Below are 22,784 nucleotides of genomic sequence, written 5' to 3' on the forward strand. Positions count from 1 at the left end.
AAAGTATGTGGGGGTGGGGAGACTGGAAAGAGTAAAACAACTGACCTGATATAGCATTTCCAGGTGAAGTTCAGCGCAGATTTTCAAACCTTTGGGTTTCAAGCACTTAGGGAAAATGTATCACTCTGGAGTCAGACACCTGCTCCTGCTCTCCATCCTCATCTTCTTCAGTAAGGTTGCTATAAATTTTATACTTATGTTGTATTTCTGGAGACCAGGAAAGCATTTTGTTTAATTTCTAAATGTTTTATTAATAATATTGGGAACCATAGTCCAATTACCAGACTACTTAGGTAGATTGATAAGAGAAGGACCCTACCCCGAGGGAGCCAATCATTTGATCAGTATCCATTTGGAAGGAGGTGGCTTGGGTGTCTTCGGAGTGTCCCCAGATCAGCACTTTGTCAGTGACCCGTTCAGGTGGCAGATGCTTATCAAAGCTGCAGAGTAGAGATGATCCTAGAAAGAGATTCAAATCTGGAGATACTGCAGGAAACTGGAATGATGAGGTCTAATGTTGATTAACGTGCATTCTTTTTTTTTTAATCTTATTAATGAGTTGCAATTGAGTTAATTAATGGGTAATCATTTGGGTACCAAGATCATTGCTAAGAAGATAAGAATCCTGCAGTATTGGTTATCAAGCATAATTTTAAGCTTTTGTGAAGTTTTCAATTCTTTTTTTTTTTATTTTTTTATTTGTTTTAATTAGTTTCACATGACAGTACAATACAGTTGGGCTCCAAGTACCAGGTATACAAGTACAACTCAGGGTGAGAGAAACATGGTCACAGTAATAACAATAGAAGAAAAGCAGTAGCCGATATGTATTAAATGCTTGCTTTATAGGAGATATGGGCAGATCTTTTATATCATCATTATTATTTATAGGATTTCACTTTATACTGGCTTTATGTCATCTAAAAATTTGATAAGCATGTCATCAGTATTCAATGGCACTTAATTCATATGTTGAAAGTTTTCCCTATTTTTCTGTTGAAGCAAGTCAGACATAAAGAGGTTAAGTGACTTGTATAGATCACACCGCTGAGAAATAGAAATTTCATGTGATGCTCAGTGCCTGCAGTCTTAACTGCTGTGAAACATTTTCCTTTTTGTCTTTTCTTTCTTTTCTTTTTTTTTTTTCTGAGTTTATGAATTGAGCTTTCTGTCCTGCCAAAATGTAAATAAGCTTAGACAGAGGTAATTAATGATATGGACTTTGGGTCTGACCACCTGGGCTCAAATGTTGGGTCTTCCATTTCCTGGCTGTTGAACTTTGGCAAAGTCACTTAACTTCTCTGAGCTCCAGTTTTCTCCTTTGAAAACATGGATAGTGATACTTCCTGCCTTACAGGGTTAGTGTGGGAATTAATGAGTTATGAAAGTAGTGTGGCACACAGAAAGCTCTTGTGCTTGCTGTTACTGTTAGGCTACTTGAGAGGTCATATGGTGGATGTTTAGAGTTAGCGCCAGAGGGCCTATTGTCCCAGCACCACCACTTCAGTTTACACATGCTACAGTTTTCTCATCTGTAAGAGAACAATAATCATTGTCATGACTAGATTCAGTGTCAGTGTGCAATAATTGCTGACTGTTATTGATAGAACTATATTATTTAGAAAAGGAAAGGTGCAACCTACATTATTCCTGTAGTTTGTGTAGGAATGTCTGCCCAACAGCATCCTCACAGGAGATGTGCAGGTTGACAAGGGTCTAAAAACTCTAATGCAAAGGTTGTGTTTGGACCTTATGCTCAATCCAAAGGTAGGATGACTAAGCAAGGAAGTGATAGCTGTCCTCACTGTGTCAAGGGTTACAGAATTGTGTGTCATCAAGTCAGGTTTTGAGAGAACATAGGATGTTGGAAAGAGTCAGGGTACCTGGGGGCAAGTTCATCAACTTTTCCAGGCTTCAATTTCCTAATCATTAAAATGGAATAGGGTTTGGACAATCTCCGATCATCTCCTGTCTCTCTCACTTTGTAATTCTGCCCTCCTACCCATAGAATCTAGAGCAAATTCCTGTTTATGCATAAAGTTTGGGATGAAGGATGATTTTGCTAAGTGGCTACTATAATGAAAGAACTTTGAACTGCCTATTGCTCAAACCACATCTACTGACTCCATTACTTCATCCATTCTATTGACACGAGAATCTAACCTACTTTGCAGGAGTTACATGAGGTGATAACATGGGGAAGCATCTCATCAACTCCAAAGATGTAAACTGCTGTGTTGATCACTGCTATGGCTGGCTTACAAATTTTTCCAAGAATGAAAATATAAGACGCTCTTAAACACTAATCTGTTTGCCGTGACTCAGAAGATCCTTCAGGAAGTTACAAAATCTCAGGGTCATGATCATGAACATGGAGTAATTTTGTAGAAAAATTAAGGACCTGGCAGTTTGTAGTCTTTGGTTTTTAAGATTCAAACAAAATAGGAGCATACTGACTGTTCTAATCCCTGAAGGGAATAGAGCTCTCATATTCTCAGTCCATCATTTTACAGATGAAGCCCCTGAGCCAGGGAGAAACTGAGCAGCCTGCCCAGAATCACATGTTGTTGTTATTTTTAATTTCTTTTTTCTTTTTTTTTTGTTTAGAGAGAGAGAGAGAGAGAATTTTTTAATGTTTTTTTCTAAGTCTTCGGCTGACACAACATCTTTGTTTGTATGTGGTGCTGAGGATCGAACCTGGGCCGCACGCATGCGGGGCGAGCGCACTACCGCTTGAGCCACATCTTCAGTCCCAAGAATCACGTGTTAATCAGTGGCTGATCTGGGAATAAAATCCAGGCTTCTGACTCCCAGCACACTCTCCATCTTTAGTATAAGCATAACTCAAAGACTGAAATGAGGGTAAGATTGCCCTGATGAATGTGGCTGTCCACTTTGAACATGGAATTAAAGATATCAAGAAAGTTTAAGAGCCTGGGTGTATCATAAGGTATGATACCATGAACTTGACTCGACTCCCCCTGGGAAAAAAGTGCAGTGGAATTAGGCATGATTTTCTTAATCATAGCAATTCATTTCCTCTGTGCAAAATTCTTCTCAAATAGTCTCTGAAAATTAGTTGGCATTAAACATGCTGGTTTTAGTAAATCGCTTTCACTGGGTTTGTTATGTGCACAGGAAGTAGTATATAGGTGCAGAACAATACAGTGTCTGTCTCGGGCTCCCCAGCTAATAATCATTAACACCTATGTTCCTTCACTGTGTTGAGTCAAGGTTTCAGGAGACAACTGTACAACAAGTTATACTTGTTCGCCTCTCACCTTGCTCAGGCAGCCTCTGTCCTGTCGGCAGCTGTGATGTCATGTGAAGAGTCCAAGCAGTTGAGTGCTGTGAGCAGTTGAGTGCAGTGAACAAGCAGCCCAGAAAGTAGTGCTTTGTTTCTGGAGGCATTAAAAGCAGAGTCTCATCCATACCTCCCTCCTCTTCCCATTTATATATCTATTTCTCTGAGGATCTAAAGATTTTTTTTTTCGTTATATTTCTGTTCTCTTGGTAGCTTGAGAACGCCTCCAAGGATCTCAATCTTGAATAGGTAGGAGTCAGTTTCAGTCTTTTTTGAATCCTAAGAGGTGTTGAAAACCAGTCTCAATTCTGAATCTGGAAGGGAAATGTGTATGTACACGTAGAGTGATGGACCAGAATGTAGACCCTGGGATCAGACTGCCTGGGTTGGAATCGGAGCTCATCTTGTTCCTAGGGCCGTACAACCTTGAGCAAATCCCTTAAATGTACTGAGCTTCAGTTTCCTAATCTTAGCCCCTATCTTAAGGGTTATATGCACATTCAATTAAATGAACTAATATTTATAAAGTGATTGCAACAGTGCAAGGTGTATAAAAGTGCTTAATAAATGACTGTTTAGTCAATTAAATGGTTTCAGTTAGACCAGAGTTGCCTCCAGGTCCTATTCTCTGTTCCACTCAGAAGCTTTAACACACAAAAGGATAGGTTTGAGGGAATGGCTTCTTTTTCCTCCATTAGAATTGCAAAGCACATCTTATACCAAACCTTTTTATTCTGTGGAATTAAAAAGGAAATCGCTTGGGGACTTGACTTCCAACACCTAAAGTGTAGCAGACCTCTTTTGAGATCAGTGAGCTGTCCACCTTCTCTCTTATGCTAATGGAAGAGCAGTTGACTGATCCATTTATTGAGTGGCCTCGAGCAGGTAGATTTCTCCATCAGGGTCACTTTTGTAAAACTGCTTGGATTGCAAAGTATTCTCTGTCACTTTCTGGGTCCCTTGAGCCTCAGGTGGATTCCTAGTGAGGGGTTCCCACCTGGCTGGGGTCCTGGTTGCCTCAAGGACTGGGCTGTGGGAGCAATTAATGGGAAGTGAGAAGAGAAACAGTTGTTCTTAACCAGCAGCACCCTTTGCAGTGTGTGACTCTTCTTGTATTTAGGGAAAAGATTACTCATGAGTATTTTCTTCCATAGAATATAAAGAACCTCAAATTACTACTTGCATCCCCCCGCCCACTTCTCCTCACCTCCCTCCATCTCAGCGTGTCCTCCGCAGAAACTTCAGCATTTTGCTTTCATTTCCCCTCCCGTGCAAGATTCAGTTCTGTATCTGCTTTGGCACCGGCACTTCCCACAAGCTGCCCCGTGCTTTCCCTGCTTGGCCTGAGCATCCTGTACTCTCTGGCCCTCTCTCCACCAGGGGCTTTCGTAGGCCAAGCTTGACTGGACTTGTCACTTGTCCCATAATGGCCACTGTATTCCTGCTCCTTGTGTGAAGGACAGAAAGGTAGACATCTGTAACAGCTAATCACTGTGCTGGTCCCATTCAGAGGGGACACCATGGACTGTAGGAAATGTGAAGGTTTTCACTGGCTCAAAAATTGAGACTTTGCTGAGCAGCTACCACCTCACTATAATTCCCCATAGGGATTTTCGAGGTCACTGTAAAGAGCGGGGTGCCTCCTATATCCTGGACCATTTTAACAGGCATTGCTTTCTAGCTCAGCCAATAGTCAAAACCTAAACTTTGAATCCTTTAGTGGCCATGTTTTAAACTAATGGTCATGAAACAATCATATACTACTCATTATTCTATAATGCTACTTGGTTTTTTTCCATGTGAAAAAAAATAACTCCCCTTAAAAAAAAAAAAGAAAGAAAAAAGAAAAACTCTTAATTAAATGCCTGGCTCTAATGATTTTGATGCCCAATAGTGTTTTATTGCTGCCTTACAAGATGGCTGGCTTTAAGTGGACTTCCATAGAGTCAGAGGAAGCCAACTACCTTTCTTCAAAAGGATATTCCAGGGAGGAGCTACTTGGAGCCAACATCGTGCCCAGACCCTGGATATTCTCCAAGGAATCTCAGCCATTTGTTCCCCACTCCAGCAGCCCATTAAGTAGACTACACAGTTCATTGTCATACCTGTTTCAGGGTAAAAGGTGATTCTTTCCAAGATCTAACTGAAGGATACTTTTATGACACACTCAGGGAGTCTCCTTAGGAAGTTTAAGTAACTTACACTGAGAGACTGAAGCTTCTCTTAGCCAACATTGATTCCATTGTTCTCTATTTGAACTACTGAGTCATAACATGTGATTTTAGAGACTGAAGCTCTGTTGAGCTTCTAGCCTCTTCTGACCCAGTGGTTCTTAAATTCTTGCTGTCAGGATTACTTTTAATTCTTAAAAATTTTTTGAAGACTTCCCAAGAACTTTTGCTCATGTGGATTATATCTTATCTCTATTTGCCATATTATAAACTAAAACAGAATTTTAAAAATACTTATTAACATTGAAAAAGAGTAAGCCAAGTGTACATTCATATAAATATATATTTTTAAAAAATGTTTTCTAAAACAAAAGAAAATCAGTGCAAAAAGTAGCAGCATTAGACAATTTTACAAGTCTATTTAATACCTCACTTTATAGAAGATAACTAAATTCTCAAGTCTTCTGCATTCAATCTGTTGCACTATCACTTGTCATGTAGCCACTAAAGCATTCCACTATCTGGTCAGGAAAAAAGAGAAAAAGAGGCAAAGAATCTCTTAATATTATTAAGAAAAAACTTGGTACTACATAGATATCCAGCAAAAGTCTTGGGAACCCTAAGAGGTTCTTTAGTTCAAACTTTGGGAACCATTGTCCTAATCACTTGAATGATATATCAAAGGTTTCCCACAGCAGCAGACCAATATAAAAATATAGGACTCCCAGCCAGGCTCCCAGAGACCCAACCTGAGCCACCCTGGGCCTCGACTCCAGACCTCCCACCATCCTCTTCTGATCCTTCTCAGAAGGACCTCCCCAGGAAGCTCTGACATCAGCAAGTCCAATAAAAAGGCTAAAGATCTTTCATCCTTACCTTGCCCTCTTATTCCCAGAGGCTAGCCTGATGGTTTTCCAGGGGCTGAGTAAGTCTCTCTTCCTGGAAGAGTTTTCAGGGAACACTTCATTATTTGGCAGCTCTGGAAGGTCAAGGCCAACTTTGAAACTTTCTCACTTCAAAAGGGCACTGGGCTATAGTCAGATCAGCTCTGATTCTAAGATCCCCTCCAAAGCCTAGCTGAAGTTTGTCTTAAATCTGTGCCCCTGGGCTACTTTAGGCTGGAATTAATACAGACCCTGGGGCAGGGTTTTAAGACTTACCATCCCTCAGACACTTGAAAAGGGAGGGCCAAGGTTTCCTCTTAAAAAAAAAAAAAGAAAGCAAGAAAAAAGATAATCTGACAGCACTTAGGAAGCCTGAGTTTTAACCTGGGACTTGGAATCTAGCAACGGGGCTCTTGAGACATGGAGACTCGTTTTTTTTTTAACTCTTCAGAGATCTTTATTCCTTATACCAACTGTCCAACTGATAAGACCTCTTTTCTCTGCCCTGCTCTCTCTCCAACAGGCTTGCAGCCAATCTACTGGAGCAGGGATGACGTAGCCCAGTGGCTCAAGTGGGCTGAAAATGAGTTTTCTTTAAGGCCAATTGACAGCAACACATTCGAAATGAATGGCAAGGCGCTCCTGCTGCTGACCAAAGAGGACTTCCGCTATCGATCTCCTCATTCAGGTGAGAGTCTGGACTCTTCATATGGGCTCCATGTGGAAAATCTGTAAGTCAGTGGTTGGTCTTTGCCACCACTCTTCCAACCTGTAGAACCTCCACAGTCGGTCATCACAGGCAGATGACAGTAACACTTTTGTAAAAGGAAGATTCCACTGACTTAAGCCAGTTTTAGGGGAGAAGTTTCCAGATCAAGGGGAGACTTGAGGTTTGGAGAGGTAACCCACTTATGACCTACAGACATTGGAAATTAAGGGATCTAGTTGTGCCACCAGACAAAGAAGAAAATGCCATTCCTGCCCTTGCATCTGTCTACCTGGCTCCTGATTCTGAAGACTTTTAAGAGATGGCTGAGAGAGAGTATAGGTTGTGAACTGTTCGTTTAACAACAAGAAAGGAAGGGACATGGACATTGCTGAGGCCAGATGACAGGAAGGAAATAGGAATGAGGGAACTGGAGGTAAGGGCTGGGAAATGTGAAGCTACCAGTAGCCAGGGCAAGTTTAGCAATAACTCAAAGGGCCTTGAGTGATTTACCGTGGAGTCCGCACGTTTTTTGAAGTAAGACTTGTAGAAATCCTGAAAAATAAAAGTAGAGTTTCCTAGAGACTATCTAACTAGGAAGATTTGTCACAATATGAACTCCTAGAATGACATTAGAAGGTTTAATTGAATAACAAGCATTTGCACCTGCAAAATATGTTGCTAATGTAACACTTCAGATTTGCTTCTCAACTTTATTTTTCCCACTTTATGGATATGGAAAAGATAGTTGTCTTGAAACTGCATATAACAAAGGGGAACTTTCATCTCGGGTTTATTCTCTTGAGGGGTCAGTTATGAAGCACAGAAGGTCCTCATCCTTTTGAGTTTCCTTACAGACCCGACTTCCATGTGACTTGCCTTATTCTTTGGCAAAGGGCAAAGATCCTGCATGAGGCTGTGGCATAGCCTCTAAGTAAATTCAATCCTATTTAACCCAGGAGGCCTGCCAGAAATTAATAAACTAACTGTCGTCAGGAAACATCTCCCATTTTGGTGGGGTGAGATAAAGCTTTAAAGTAGAATACCATCTCCTCCTTTTCCCAATTGCTGCAGACCGTTTGTATGAAGAAATGCTAAAGAGGAAGTTTCCCCAAGTATAGATGTTATTGAAACTTGAAAGTTTATATCTCTGAAACAGGTAATTTTTAAAGTTTAATCAGGGACTCAAACATACTAGGAACATTTTGTCTCAAATCATTGATTTTTGGAGGGTGATCTCAGAACAAGAAAAACTATAAAACAACCATATATGTAACTAAAACTATCCTAAGTAGTTCCTTTGAGTTTGTTGCAAAATACTTCCCTTTTCTGTTCCAGTGGAAACTCAGTAGTGTCATGCTCAAAGAGGCAAAGTTATATATTTGAAGGCAAAAACCCCTAACTCTTTAGTGTTCCAGTGAAGCCGCTTGCGTAAAACAAATGCAAAAAAAAAAAAAAAAAGAAAAATGCAGTGGTGTGTCTGACTGGATTTGACCCTGGGCAAGCCTTCCTCCCAAGACCCTATAAATTTCCCCTGCATCGTAGCTCACATGCTCATCTTTATTGTGGGTCTGTTTTTCTCCCCAGTGACCTCTCAGTTTTCTTGGTTCTCTCTGCTCAAAGCTATGAATAAAGATATGTGAAACCAGTCAGTGGCTCCTTGCCACTCTGTCAAGTCTTTGCTGGGGTGAGCCATGTGGAAGATGGCCCTGCTCCCAAGGAAGTTAGTGTCCAGTTAGAGAGGCAGAATTGCATTGACCCTAAAGACCAAAGACAGCTGGAAAAGGGAGAGAGCAGATAGGGATGGGTCACATGAGAGAAGAAATGGAGTTGGTCTAGAACATGAAAGGTAGGTGGAATTGAGTAAGCAGAGGTAATTGGAGGGGATTCATCTCATAGATTTGAGGGATGGTTAAAAAAGAGGAAGAAGAAGTCCACTTAATACATAGAAGAGGCAGGAGACAAGAAGGCCAGCTAAGGCCAGCGCCCTAAACCAGACACAAGGTACTACAGACCACAGATAGGTGGTAGCAGTAGAAATTCCCTCCGTGAGTGCTTACTGAGCAACTCTGCAACAGTGGTATGGAGTTCCAGCTAGATTATTAAATGAAGCTCAAGGGTATGGCAATGGAGATGAACTTTGAAAACTTGGAAAGGTTAACAAGAGGGAAATAAGGAAGGATGTTGAGGAGGAGGTGGTATGGGCAATTTTGCAGGAAGAAGAGTTCAAAGATAAGGTGGTACATGCTACATCCTCCATTTGAAACTGTGCACTATCACTCATCATCCCTCCTCTCACTTGTTTGATTCCCTTCTCACGTTTCAAGTTGTGTGACTTTTCCTGAAAAGTTTAACTTGACTCACAACCCTATTTCCCTAGAATCTTATTCCCTCACAATCTGGGTTAGGTGCCATTCCTCTTTTATCCCAGAGTATTCTCTGCTTCATGGCCCCTCACACCCATGCACACACAGAGTATATACATGACTGGTTTCTACCCCATATCCATCTCCTAGAATAGAAAAGTTCAGTGTGGACAGGGGTTTTGTTCTGCACTACCTAGCACAGGTTATGGCATCCAGTTGGCACTCTAGTGGAATGATGATCCAGCTTGAATGCGCCTTAAAAGCCCAGGTGAAGAAGATTGGATCTCATTCTGCAGATGATGGGTGACCTCTGGAAAGTTTTGGTCAAGAGAATGACCTGATTGGAGGTCTTCCTTTAGGACAGACACTTACCATCAGTGCAGAGGGTAGATCTACTGGGTCATGGTCACTACAAGGAGGAAAGCTAGAGAAAGTGCTGTTGCTATAAATTTAATGCAAGACAGTGAAGTCCAGACTGGGATTGGTGAGACGCAGCAACCAGTAGTGCTTCAGACACAACATGGTCAGCTATGGTGGGGAGCTGATTTGGAAGTTGTGGAAAGAGTTCATTTGGGAGCAGGCAGAAAAGAGTAAAGAAGATGTGTCCTGTGAACGAAGAACAAAGCCAGAGCTGGGGATAATAGATAGGAGTATTGTCCCCAGTAGGTGGATTGTTGTGAGCTGGGATACAGGTGAATTTATTTATATTGTGGCTAATATAATTATAGTATCAGCCAGAAAACCATGGGCAGAATTGCAAAGTGACACCTGCTAGTAAGGGCTGCAAGAAAGCTTATCAGATTACAGAGGAGTATCATCCCAGGCTCTGAAGGACAGAACAAAGACACACATAAAAGAGCCATCTTGTGAAGTGACCAGCAACCCCGGCTAGCCAGATGAGGTATGATGTGGGCACAAGTGTTCTCCTCAGGCAGAGACATGGTTTGGATAGAAAATCTTTTTTTTCTTTCTCAGAAGGAACATTTGCCATTGTTTCTTCTGATGTGGGCTTTCTGCGTTAGCAGTTTAGTGGCTTCTCCACCTGGCTTGTCACAAATCACATCACTTACTTTAGTTTCTTCATCTGTAAAATGAGGTTTTCACCATGTATGTCCTAAGCTCCCTTCAACCACTAACAGTTTGGCCCAACTTCAACACTGAAACAGTGTGAAGCTTTAGTGAACAGTAGGACCACCCCACCCTACAGGCAGTCTCCCTCCACCCAACCAACTTGTAAAATGTAGACTTTACACAGTTGTTGGGTTTTTTTTTTTTTTCCTATCTTTGAATGTTTTTTGCTACTTAAGCAGAGTTGGGAGTTTCTTCTCACTATTGGAATAAAACCAAAGTACCTGGTGGCCCCATTACATAAAAAGAGGACCATATCTTCCACCCAGCCATGTTTTCCACACCTGGTCTTTCCCAAAGCTGGGCTCTCCTAATTCATCTACACTGTAGAGAAGAGAGCTGACTCCATACATTATAATTGCCTGAAATATGAATTTACCTTAAGCTCAAATACAAAAGCTTCTCCAAATGCTGTGTGCTGTATTCTTTGGTTAGCTTAACAAATCATCAAATCATACTTATTCATGTTAGGAGGAGAGTCGTCCTTTCCCACCCCTACAATAAAGCAAGGAGCACTTGGGCTGTGCTTTAAATAGCTAGATGGTCTCTAAACAGAGAGTATCACAGTTGAAGACAAATGGGGTCTTTTTTTTTTTTTTTGGAATAGTCTCCCGACCAGAAGGTATAACAAGATAACAAGCTTATGACACTTGCAAAGTTAAAGAATAAGTGTGAAAGGATCCTAATTTTATGAAAGCGTCGCCCAAACAGAATAATTTTTCCCTGGGTTACTAGGTAGTTACCACAATTAAATGGTTGTGGGGCGATTTGAACTCAGAGAGATATTTGGTTATAGGACTGCTTTTGGACTCTGAGAAAATACACTAGTGAGAGGGAACAGACAAGATATCATTCATATTTACTCTTATTTGGAGTTATCCATTGCAGGGCATTCAGGTGGAATGGATTTATACACCCTTTATTTTATGAGAACAAAAACCCTAAGTTAGTATCAATTTAATTCATGTTGTACCCTCATTCAGTGCTAAAACAAAAGGGGGGGAGAGAACCATATTTTCAAAATTCCTTCAATTCAATTTAAAAATTTATTGGAGATTCCAAAACACATTGGGAATTTTAGTGTACTAAAATTCACAGTCTTTTAGTATTCCAGAGGGTGATTCTGCAAATTATTTCTACCCTTGTCAATCCACCAGAACCTTTGTCTTTGGAAATATGTTTTGCTTGTATTCATAAATATAGTAAAATCCCATTTCAAAGTTAATCTGAAAATACTAGTCATGTACAGATAGTTCCTTGGACCAATTTGCCTAAATTTCTGTTAAGCAGTGACAAGTAGTTTGCTGAATTAAATGGCTGTGTCTTCAGGCTGCTTTAGAATTAAGTCAGAGAATCCATGGATCCAGATCACAGAAGGGGAATTATCGCCCAGAAATGTGGGAGCTGCCCAAGTGCTCCTTGCTCCTTGAGTGAAGACACCCAGAGTCAGCTCTTCCTTCTCATACTGTGTCTTTGAACAAACAGCAAAAAAAAAAAAAAAAAAGCATGACACATCAGAGAAATGCTTAGAGAAGTCACTTATGGGAAAGTCATTTAATTTGTTAGTCCTTCACTTGTCCCACTTGTGAAATGGTGACAGTAACTGATCCTTCTGTTACATAGTGATGTCTTGAGACCAGATAAAAAAGACCATTCGGCACTTCCTTTAATAAAGCACATAATTATTTCACAATATTTCTGTTTTCTCAATAGCTCATTATTTATCTTACCTTATATTCTATATCCGGCTCAAGGTAATTTTCTTATTATATTTGTTTTCTAACTGCCCTCCCCCTTCTTCTCATCAGGATCCCTGTGTCAAAGACATACCTCTAAAGCTAAATTTCAAATATTTGTTCCTAAGTAAAAAAACTAGCTTATTTTTATGTTCACAGAAGGCATTCCATATTGAATAAAAAGTTTGTAATTCAATTAACCTACAAAAATGTGTTGAATGGAATGCTTAGAAACTAGGATCAAGCAGAGTCGAAAAGCCAAGCAGTTCCATTACAGGAATGGTCATGTTTTGGCCACCTATGGGATCCCCCTCGGCCTGTGACTGCATGGGTGTTCTTTCTGTTGAATTTGTGATGAGATACAGGGGACTTCATCCTGAGCCCATCATAGGCAGGAAAGACCCAGCAGAGAGAATTTTCTGACACATCTGAAAAATATCCCTCCCACACCAGGCATGCCTCTTTTAAGAATTGGTCAGAAGGAAACCAAAACTCTCTGAATAAAAATGAAAGAGAAGGGAGAACTGTTTGCAAATTTAAGAATGTGTTACTTCAAATATTCTTCCTAGGAGTTTATATACATAATAGATCATCACCTGAAAATGCAAATTTTTAGCAATGTTGAAAGATTCTTCTTTAAACCTACTAAAACTGAGAAATTAAAAGTTGTGGAACCGCAAGGAGGAGGCTCTCGGAAGCATTGCAGATGACGCTGAACATTGGCCCAAGCCTTCTGAGAACAAGCAGTGATAATGAGAACTTTAAAATTAATCATACCCTTTCACTGATAATTCTGTGTCTAAGAAAATATCCCAAGGAAATCATCCAGAAGTGGGCAAAAATAAAATGATGCCCTTAGCAATTCTATTTATAACAGTAAAACTGGAAATTCCCCAGCCACCCCCAGTGTAGGACCAGCCAAGCAAACTCAGGGAGGGTAAACAGAATGGAATACACTGCAACTTTACTACCATTCACCTAGTCACTCATTATTTCTTCAGTAGATCGCGCAGGGCTTGCAAAGTGTTACAAGATTTTAAGCCGAGGAGTGGCATGGCAAGGTACAGAGGTGGAGGTGGGCCAGTCTGTTTAAACAGGAGGAACAATGACAGTGACTTGAACTAAAGTACTCCAACAGAGAGAAAAGAGTGACTCCAGGAATATTTAGAAGGCTGTCTATAGGTATTGATGACTGGATGTTAGATGAAAGGGAGAGAAGAGTTAAGAATTACTCCCAGGGGCTGGGGATGTGGCTCAAGTGGTAGCGCGCTCGCCTAGCATGCGTGCGGCCCGGGTTCGATCCTCAGCACCACATACAAACAAAGATGTTGTGTCCGCGGAAAACTAAACAATAAATATTAAAAAAAAAAAAAAAGAAGAAGAATTACTCCCAGGTTTCTGGCCTGATGAACTAATGGAGCATTTACGGAACTAGGGAACTCCCTCAGGTTTGTAAAGATTTTTATGTCTGGCACATGAACTGTGTGGAGCCTGTGTGACATCCAAGGGGAAGTACCCAGAGTTAAATGAATGTGGTCCTGTAATTCAGAAGACATGCCTGCAGGAGCAAATTTAGCATAGGCTGGTTGAAGCCATGGGAACAGACAAGATTGGCCAAGAAAAAAGGTCAGTGAGAGCCCCGGGGAACCTTAATAGTGAAGAATTGGAGATGGAAGAAGAGCAGAGGTGAGGGAAGAAAGCCAGCAGTAGGACTCTGTGTAGCCTAAGAATGTTTTAAAAAGGAGGTGGTGATTCCTGGTGATGAAGGTTGCAGAGAAGCCAGGCAGTTCCCCAGGACCAACCACTTTGATAGCAGAGGGATAATTTCAGGAGGACCCTTTTGGAGGAAGGGTTAAAGGGGAAACCAGAATAGAAGTAAGTGGAGAGAGCAACAGTTGGTAGCCTGTCCAGGAAGTTTGACTACGGAGGGGCAAGAGAAAGAGAGCAAGACCTGGAGGGGATGAGGACAAAAAGAGAGGAGGGGGGCTTGCAACTGCTTAAAAACTAAAAGAAAAAACCCAAAGAAGAGATTTGATGAGATGACTGTGAATGAGGGGAACCATGGAAAGTGATGACTGTAACTAGAAATGCCTATATGAATCGGCATTTAGTCAACTGGGACCAAAAAAAATGCCATTCATATGAAAATGACTGTGAAACTTATGCATGTGCTTTCAATACAAAAACACTGAAGCAAAGGGAGTATTTGAGATTTGTCTGTTAACAATTATACTTCCAAGGGATACCATCTACTGAGCATCCATCATGTTAGGTACCTGTGCTTTGTACATGTCATCTAATTTGGTTCCCATAACAGCCCTGCCAAGTCCATGGCATTGTTCTCGTTTTACACAAAATACTGAACTAAGCCTTCAGCTGAGGTTCAAAGAGGAATATAACTTGCCTAAGGGCATGCAACTGACAACAGAGGAACCAGGACTCAAACTTGGGACTACCTCACTTCAGAGCCCCAGTATTTTCCTCTAAAAGTAAAAATAACTTAAATGAATTTTAACACCCCCTTCTCAGTAGCATCTGTACGTTCTTGGTATCCAGACAGTGGTAAGGTTGATAAGACAACTTATTGTGGTATTGTTCACTTTATCTACTATCCATTTGAAACAAATTTCAATAAAATAATAGAGTCTAGGATTCTCAAAGTACATCCTGGCTTGTCACGTCAAGATACACATGTCAACATGGTATGTGTATTATGTCTATTTGTGCGGGCACCCACAAGAATATCTATATTTTAGGACCTGAAGCTTATAATTTGGGGGATACAAATACGTCTAGGACCCTTTGCAGAGATTTATGCAAGTGAAGTGCCCCGAAACTTGCTAACTTCATGACAAATCCCCCTCTACATGTCACATGAGTACATGAACTATGTATGTATGCACAAAGATATTTGGAGGGACAAATAAAAAGCTATTGTCCTTTGACCTACAGCCCTGGATTCCATTGCTTAGTGCAATAAAGCATTAGTTAGTATAGTTACATCTTTTCTGGGATGATGGAGAAGATTTTACAAGAACCAAAGGCACAAAGAATTTTTTTAAATGCCACTTGACTTTAAGCCAGTGGTCATTTGCTAAGTTAGATATATAAGACTATGGCTCATGCTCTTTGTTTTCAGTAGGCTAGTGAATATAACTTTTAAAAATTATCTTCTATATACCAGAGAGCCTTTTTGTTCATATACTTCTTAGATGTGACCTCCTGTGTATATGAGGATTTGAAGAGTGTATTGGTAGAACAGGCTGGGTGTTGGAAGAGCTAAGGGGCAGTGGACAGGAGAAAGTTGGAAGGGCATCTTCATTTAGAAACCTGTTATAGATAAAACACATGATTTGTGTTCTCCAGAAGCCAAGACTAAGAACTTAGGTACAGGGATGGCCAGATTCCAACTCAACAGAATTTTCTACCAACTATAGCCATCCAAATATGGTTTGCTTATGCCATGGCCAGCTGCCCATCACAGGACATACTCGTCCAAGGCTACTTCTTGGCAGGGGAAGAGTAACTGGGGACTCATACCAAACAGAAGTTTGAGTCAATGTAAGAAACCACTAAAATCCTCTCTAGGCCTAAGATGCCATGTCATTACAGGTACACACCACCAGTCACACGCATGGTTCTTACACAGCTCATCTGCCCCACACCCCCATGGTAGTGATATGTTTATGCTAATCCAGTCACATTCCCTGACCAAGATCCTGATTACTGAGAAAAGGTGTCTTTGAATGGATTGGTCTAGTCATGGTCACACTCTAGAGTCTTAAAATTAAATTTTTTTCTGGCCAACCACCTGGGACTTGGGTCCATGCTCACTTGATAGCCACCCCCAATAGATGGCATTTATGACTGTTATCTTAGCAGTAGTCAAAATAGGCTCACAGTTTAGGTATGAAACTGGCAAGAGTCCTGCTTGGCTCAACCTCCTCCTGCTTTCTCCTACATGTTCAGGGAGAAGCTTCACTGTCTGGCATTCTTGGCTAGCTCCAGGATGAGAGTCCAAAGCCAACCAGCCAGCAGGCCTGGGAGAGTGTGAGGCAGAGCACATGTCAGTGTCACTGTGGGCATGACCCTGCAAAGCAGGCTGCGGGGTCCTGGGAGCCCACAGCCATGACCCAGATCCTCCTCTAATGTTTTCCATGTGAGACATCTTTAGGGGTCTACAAAGCTGATCTAAGCCCCTTGAATACGAATATTAATAACAATAATGTAGAGTGAGTGATGGTGGTGGTGACAGCCATAGCTAGGAGCGCTTACTTTTTGCCTGATGCTGCATTGAGCTTATTGTTATTGACTATGTCACTCCATGGAACCCTGCCAAAAATCCTGCAGAGTGGATGCTGATTACCATTTTCTAGATGAGGAAACTGAGGATTGGAAAGGTTAAGAGACTTGCCTAAAGAAGTATCAGTCAGCTAAGCTTCAGAGCATAGACCAAACCATTCTGTTCTCTTGCCTCACTTCCTTTATGAACAGGAGGAGAGTGACTTCCTCCCCTCCAGCCCCTGTTCTGGTCCCCACCAGGGAGCTTCTCCAACCCGGAGCCAGCCTCCAAGGAAGACCTGAGGGTAAATATACATTAACCCTGCTCCAGGTACTTCTAGACATTTCCCTCATGTAACCCTCACAGCCAGCATCTGAGATAGGTGCTACAATTTCATTCTGCAGAGAAGCCCTGGGACTTGCTCAAGGTGACCTGATGCCCAGGCGGCTGCCTCCGCAGTCTGTGCCCCTCACTGCACCTCAGCTGCCTTGCTGCAAGAACAGCCTCCAACACCCTCACAGACACTAAATTTATATTTCCTGGCCTCCCCTTCCAAAATGGATACACTAATTACAGACCATTTTTTTTTAGTAATAGTAATCATCAGGAACACATTTTTTAATGTTTTCATTTTCTGTTTGCAACTACTGAAATAAAACATTGATCAAACCCACAGGATCAAACCCAGCAAGTGTGAGGCCATGTAAATTAGGAAAAGTTCAGGAAGACATTACACTAAACCAAAAAAAAAAAAAAACCACCCAAGTGTTGATTAGGGACTTATTTTTATATGAGATTAAAATACGAATCATTAAAATAGGACTGTATTTTGGGCTGCGCATCCCCATCTCATCAGAGCCATCACCATGACTACTAGATTTGGAGTCCATGAGTGCCAAAGCCCTTCCCAGCTCTCAAACATGGCCACGTGTGCCAGGTCCTCCCTCATCCATGACATTTCCAAAAGTGTGGTCAGAATACCTTTGCATTTTCCTGCCTGTTTCCTTTTAATGAAACACCCAAGAGACGGGGCATCTTCATCTCTTTGAAGCCTTTTCTTAATCCAAATAGTAAGTAGTGGCAGTAAGTTACACTATTAACAACCAAAATTCAAGGGTGGAGGAAAGAACAAAGTTTTTAAAAACAAGGTCAAAAGGTTCTCCCAGGAATTTCTTGGGATCAGGTAGCCATGGAACTTCATATGGTACAAACAGTGGAGTGGAGATTTGCAGAAAGAAAGAAATTAATATGGAATTCAGATACATGCTAAATTTGGAGGAAAAAAATAATATAGCAATATCTATAGCCCAGAATATGCAGTTAAAGTTGTTAATTAAAGTATCTGTTAAAAAATGGCTAAAATTAGAAACAAAGGCCCATTGTTTGGTACAATTGTTGACTGCATATCTCTGTGTAGGGAAGGGCGTAGGGGGGAACAGCATTTTAAAGATTAATCACCCATCCTTATAAGGTTTTGAAGCACCCACCTGCATTTTGAACTTGGATTTAAGCCAAAGGGGTAGACCAGACCATGACAGTTACTTTGCTAATTAACTATTCAGTGGACACTTCAAATACCAACTATATCAGAACAGAGGGGCCTCCGCTCAAACCAGCCCCCACCATCTTCTGCCAGCGGCTGACATCTTAAGATGATTCTCTAGAGCTTGTAGAACCTTGGCATAATGCCTATATGTATTTTTAAAGGAGGGAAGCATCCCAGACTGTGCCAGTTCCTTATAGAGCATCGTCAATAGTTAGCACCTCTGACCGGACTTGTGAATTTTGTTCATTTTTATTCTCTTCCTGCCCAGGGTTGGAGTCAGTTAGAAAGGCATATTTGTCTCTGTTGGGAAGGTTTCTGTAAAGAATCTGAGTTGTCATTGGAACATAAAATATGTTCATACATAATGACTTTGTAATTCTTTGAATAATCTGAAGTACAAACAAAGAGATATGTAAAAGAGGATATTTTCACAAAAATAATAGGAATTAAGTTGGGAAAATTTAAATTCCCCCTAATGTCTGGGATGTTACTCCAATAGGCTATCATTAGCCAGCTCCTAAAGCAATTCAGTAATGTGGGAACATCCTCAAAACCTAAGGTAGAGGGGAAAAAGTGGTTTCTAACTACTAAAACCAGATCCTCACTACATAACGGTAGACATCATTACCAGGGCTTCTCTGACTTCGTAATGGAAATCTAGGTGGTTTTGTTTCCTTTCTGGTTTTGCACATTTTTTAAAACTATTCTTATATATTGCTTTCATAATCAAAAATGTTTAATTTTTAAAAAATCACATGGTTCTGATGTCTTGAGTTTCAAGGGCTGTGTCCTGTCCCTGTGAGCTCCACGAGGACACTTGGCATGCCCATTATTTTTACCGCATGTCCGTACCGAAGTGCCAGGCACGTAGCTTCAGCCCAGTCAGCAGCAGTGGAATAAGTATGCCGTCTCTCTCCCATTTCTTTTCTTCCCAGGTGATGTGCTCTATGAACTCCTTCAGCATATCCTGAAGCAGAGGAAACCTCGGATTCTTTTCTCACCATTCTTCCACCCTGGAAACTCTATCCACACTCAGCCAGAGGTCCTACTGCATCAGAACCACGAAGAAGGTACTGGACAAGGCTGCTCTTTCCTTACCTGAGGTTTAGACAAAACCCTGGGGTTTAATTGTTAACTTTATTAGCTGTTCTTATTCATGCAAAGTCATTTTTCAGTCAACAAATATTTATTGAGTGCCTACAATGTGGAAGGCACTGGGGGAAATGCCTAGATAAATAAGATGTGATGGAGTTGACTCTCTGAGGCTCACAATCTAATTGAAGCCATGAGACAAATGTACACATGAGAATAAAAGTCCAATTATAACAGTAGACACCATAGAGACATAGAATAGAAGGGGAGGTTATGTCCAAGTACAGGAAGCAAAGTCAGCTTCATAAAGAAGGACTCTCTGGAGGATTCCTTGAAGGTCCAACAGGGTTCTAAATAAGCAATGATGAAGTGGAGAACATTCCAGGCAGAGTAAATGACTAAGAGTGGGGCTAGACCTTGAAATGCAGCAGTTAGATAATGCGGGTGCTGTGCCCACCCCACCTTTTTATTATGAAAATTTTCAAATATATATACATATATATGTGTGTATATAAATGTGAAATGGTGAGGGACGGCCTCTTCACATCACCTCTGTGCCTTGGACAACTCATTTGATACTACCTCACAGAGACCTATGCTCCTACCTTGTTGTGTCCACCTGTTAACCACATTTAAATAGTATACACGCAGATACACACACACAGACACACACACACACAAAAAAATACATGTACACGCACCTACATATGTATTCCAAATAGACCAAATTAAATACATAGACCCCTGCAAGCCACCACCCTCTACAATAGTGATCAACATCTTGCCTTTGCAAAGCTTATCCAAGGAGGTGAAACTGGAACCAGAGAGTGGAGCACTGGGATTTCCAGGCTAGTAAGGAAAGTCTTGGGGAAAATGATCAAGATTTTTGAACAATAGGTAATGAAACAGGAAAGAAAAAACCCAGACCATGTGGACTCAGTGTTGGGTTGGGGCTTCTTCATCAAGCTTAGGGGGGTTTATTGGCCTGTGCTCAGTGCCAGGGCTTCTTGCTGATGTCCCAGCTGCTGCTCCTGTTGTGATTCACAGGAATCATAAAAGCACTGATGGACAATGGGAAGGCACTGGGGGAACTGTGGTCCTGGACGTAGTTTGATAGCAGGTGTTCAGGTACAGGAATTTGGTATAAAAGCGCTGCTTTCAGCCTGATTCCACAGAAGAGCTGAGTTTCACCTCTGAGGACCACTGTGTCTATATTCTCCTGCCAGGTAGACCATGCAACACTCCTAAATGTACAGTGGTGCTTTTTCACTGTGCTTTCCTTAGGACCAGATTTCCAGGGCCTTAACTCCCCTTGGGGAATTTTCTTAAATTGATTGATCATCTCCAAGGGCAGGGCTAATATTTTTGTAAGTTTTGTGTTTTCTTAACACTTCACCAAAGAGAGCCTGAGTCCAGGTGGCTCACGTGGCCTCCTTGTGCCAGCATCTCACAGCAAGTCCCCTCACTTCCATGATGGAGAATAATAAACGAGCATTTCTGGCACAGTCCCTGCATCTTTCTCTCATTGTTTCTTCCCCGGGCCTTACCTCTGCTAAATTTAGCAGCTTCTCCCTCCCCCAATTCAGTTTTTAATGTTCTTTTTGCTCTTCTTGCTGTGTTCATTTCCGGACTGCATAATAGCCAACAGTCACTCTAGAAAAGAGGAGGTGGGTTTACTGAAGCTTGACACTGTCAAGAATTACATTACCTAGTCTGCCCCTTCAGATACAGAGTGTGATGGGCGTCCCTCGCTTTTCTTATTATTTAAAAAAAAAAAAATCCCATTTGGAATTTCTGTCCCCATTTTATTCCCAAATATGATTGGAGGCATGTGGATGCACCTTATCATAAATTTTCCTCCTTTCTCCTTGGCCTGATTTGACTGATAAGTAGGTATGTTTGTTGTTCTCATTTGCCAGAGCTCATCAATAGAGAAAGCTGTCTTACTCCGAGAACTACTCTCAAACCAAGTAAATACAGATATGTCAGTGCATAGGTAGTAATGAGCTGTGCTCTCAAGTGTTATTTCAGTGGTGAGCTCAGTAGGTAAGAGAATGGAGCTAATGAGGCCAAGGTCAAAGGTTTCATTACCCTGCAGACCAGTTGGCTCGGCTTCAGAACCAACCTTAAAATACCTAATGCATTCTCAGAGACCTGTCCTTAAGGCTGACAGACAGGAAGCAGGATCTGAGAGCATATGCCCTGCCCCTTTGTCTATTTAGATGTGGTGTACAGATGGACACAGCAAGGTAGAAGCATAGGTCTCTGTGAGGTGGTATCAAATGAGAAGAGCTGTCCAAGGCACAGAGGTGATGTGAAGAGGCCATCCCCCACCACCACTTAATGTCAGACAGACCAAGTACAGTGGTGAAAGAGGCAGTACATGTGCCCCACCTCCAACCACCGCCAGCCTCTTTCCCTTCTTCTCCGAAAAGAAAAACATCCAGCTCAGTGTGAATTGTCTTGAGAATCTACAGTGTTGTATTTAATTGTGAAGGGTAATAAATGATTGATGTGAGCATATGTTAGCATATAGAAAGACCTGGTCCTGAAAAAGAGTCTGCAATGGGAAATTAGACACATCCAATATTACTTCCTCAATGATTTATTTTACATAATTAGGGATACATGCAAAAGCATATTAACCCAAGACTCTTTATGTTACTATTGACTTGGCTCTGAAAACACACACACACACACAAAGTTGAATATGCCTTATCCAAAATGCTTAGGACCACAAGTATTTCAAATTTCCGATTTTGTAATATACATAGTGAGTATCTTGGGATGGGACACAAGTCTAAACAGAAAATTCATCTGTGTTTCATATATACCTAATACACATAGCCTGAAGGTAGTTTTATACAATCTTTTAAATATTTTTAAAGTTTTGATTTTACACAATTTACCAGTGTCCTACATTTTGGCTGCAACCTGTCACGTGAGGTCAGGTGTGGAATTTTCTACTCATGGCATCAGGTCAGCATTCAAAAGTTTTCAGACTCTGGAGCACTTTGGATTTCCGATTTTGGATTAGGGATGCTCAGCCTGAATATGAAAGAGAGGATAGGAAGAGAATGGGGCCAGCAGAGAGGGCCCAAGTCAGCTGCTGAGCAGCCTGGCGCAGTGAGGCCTGGAGATTGAAATGCAAAAAGGGGGCTTCACTCAATCCCCAGCCCACCATTTACCTGATCCCAGCCACCAACTTAACCAGTTCACACAGTGATCATTTCACAGTGGAATTTACATCACAAAACACATGTGTCTTATTTAATCTAGCAGAGCTCCCCCACAGATACCCTCTGTGAGGCATTACTTGAGATCTCACCTTCCTTGCTAGCAGTCACATGGCAGTGCCAGAAGCTAGGAAGCCTGTGTCAGCTTCCCCTTCCAGTCCTAGAAAGGTTGATCACACTGATTCAAACCCTTTACTTTGTAAGTACTTGTTATTTCTATAATGTACTCTGTTCTGAAATTCTGTCAGGCCTTGAGCAGAGCAGTCATCAGATTACTACATACATCCAGGAAAACCTGTATTTCTACTCTTTTCCCTTATTAGTTATGGGAAG

At 41.3% G+C, this 22,784-nt stretch overlaps 1 protein-coding gene across 2 annotated transcripts in view; it reads left to right on the forward strand.

The window, feature by feature from the left end:
* The window catches only part of Etv6 (ETS variant transcription factor 6), a 130,310-nt gene that overhangs the window by 74,060 nt on the left and 33,466 nt on the right, over positions 1-22,784 (forward strand). For both annotated transcript variants that reach the window (XM_015498269.2, XM_048787195.1), the window contains exons 2-3: positions 6,883-7,047; positions 19,059-19,193. In XM_015498269.2, the coding sequence (XP_015353755.2) occupies positions 6,883-7,047; positions 19,059-19,193 (300 nt within the window). The remainder of the gene's footprint in view (positions 1-6,882; positions 7,048-19,058; positions 19,194-22,784) is intronic.

The sequence above is a fragment of the Marmota marmota genome, unplaced genomic scaffold, assembly GCF_001458135.2.
Source record: "Marmota marmota marmota unplaced genomic scaffold, marMar, whole genome shotgun sequence".
NCBI classification, from domain to species: Eukaryota; Metazoa; Chordata; class Mammalia; order Rodentia; family Sciuridae; genus Marmota; species Marmota marmota.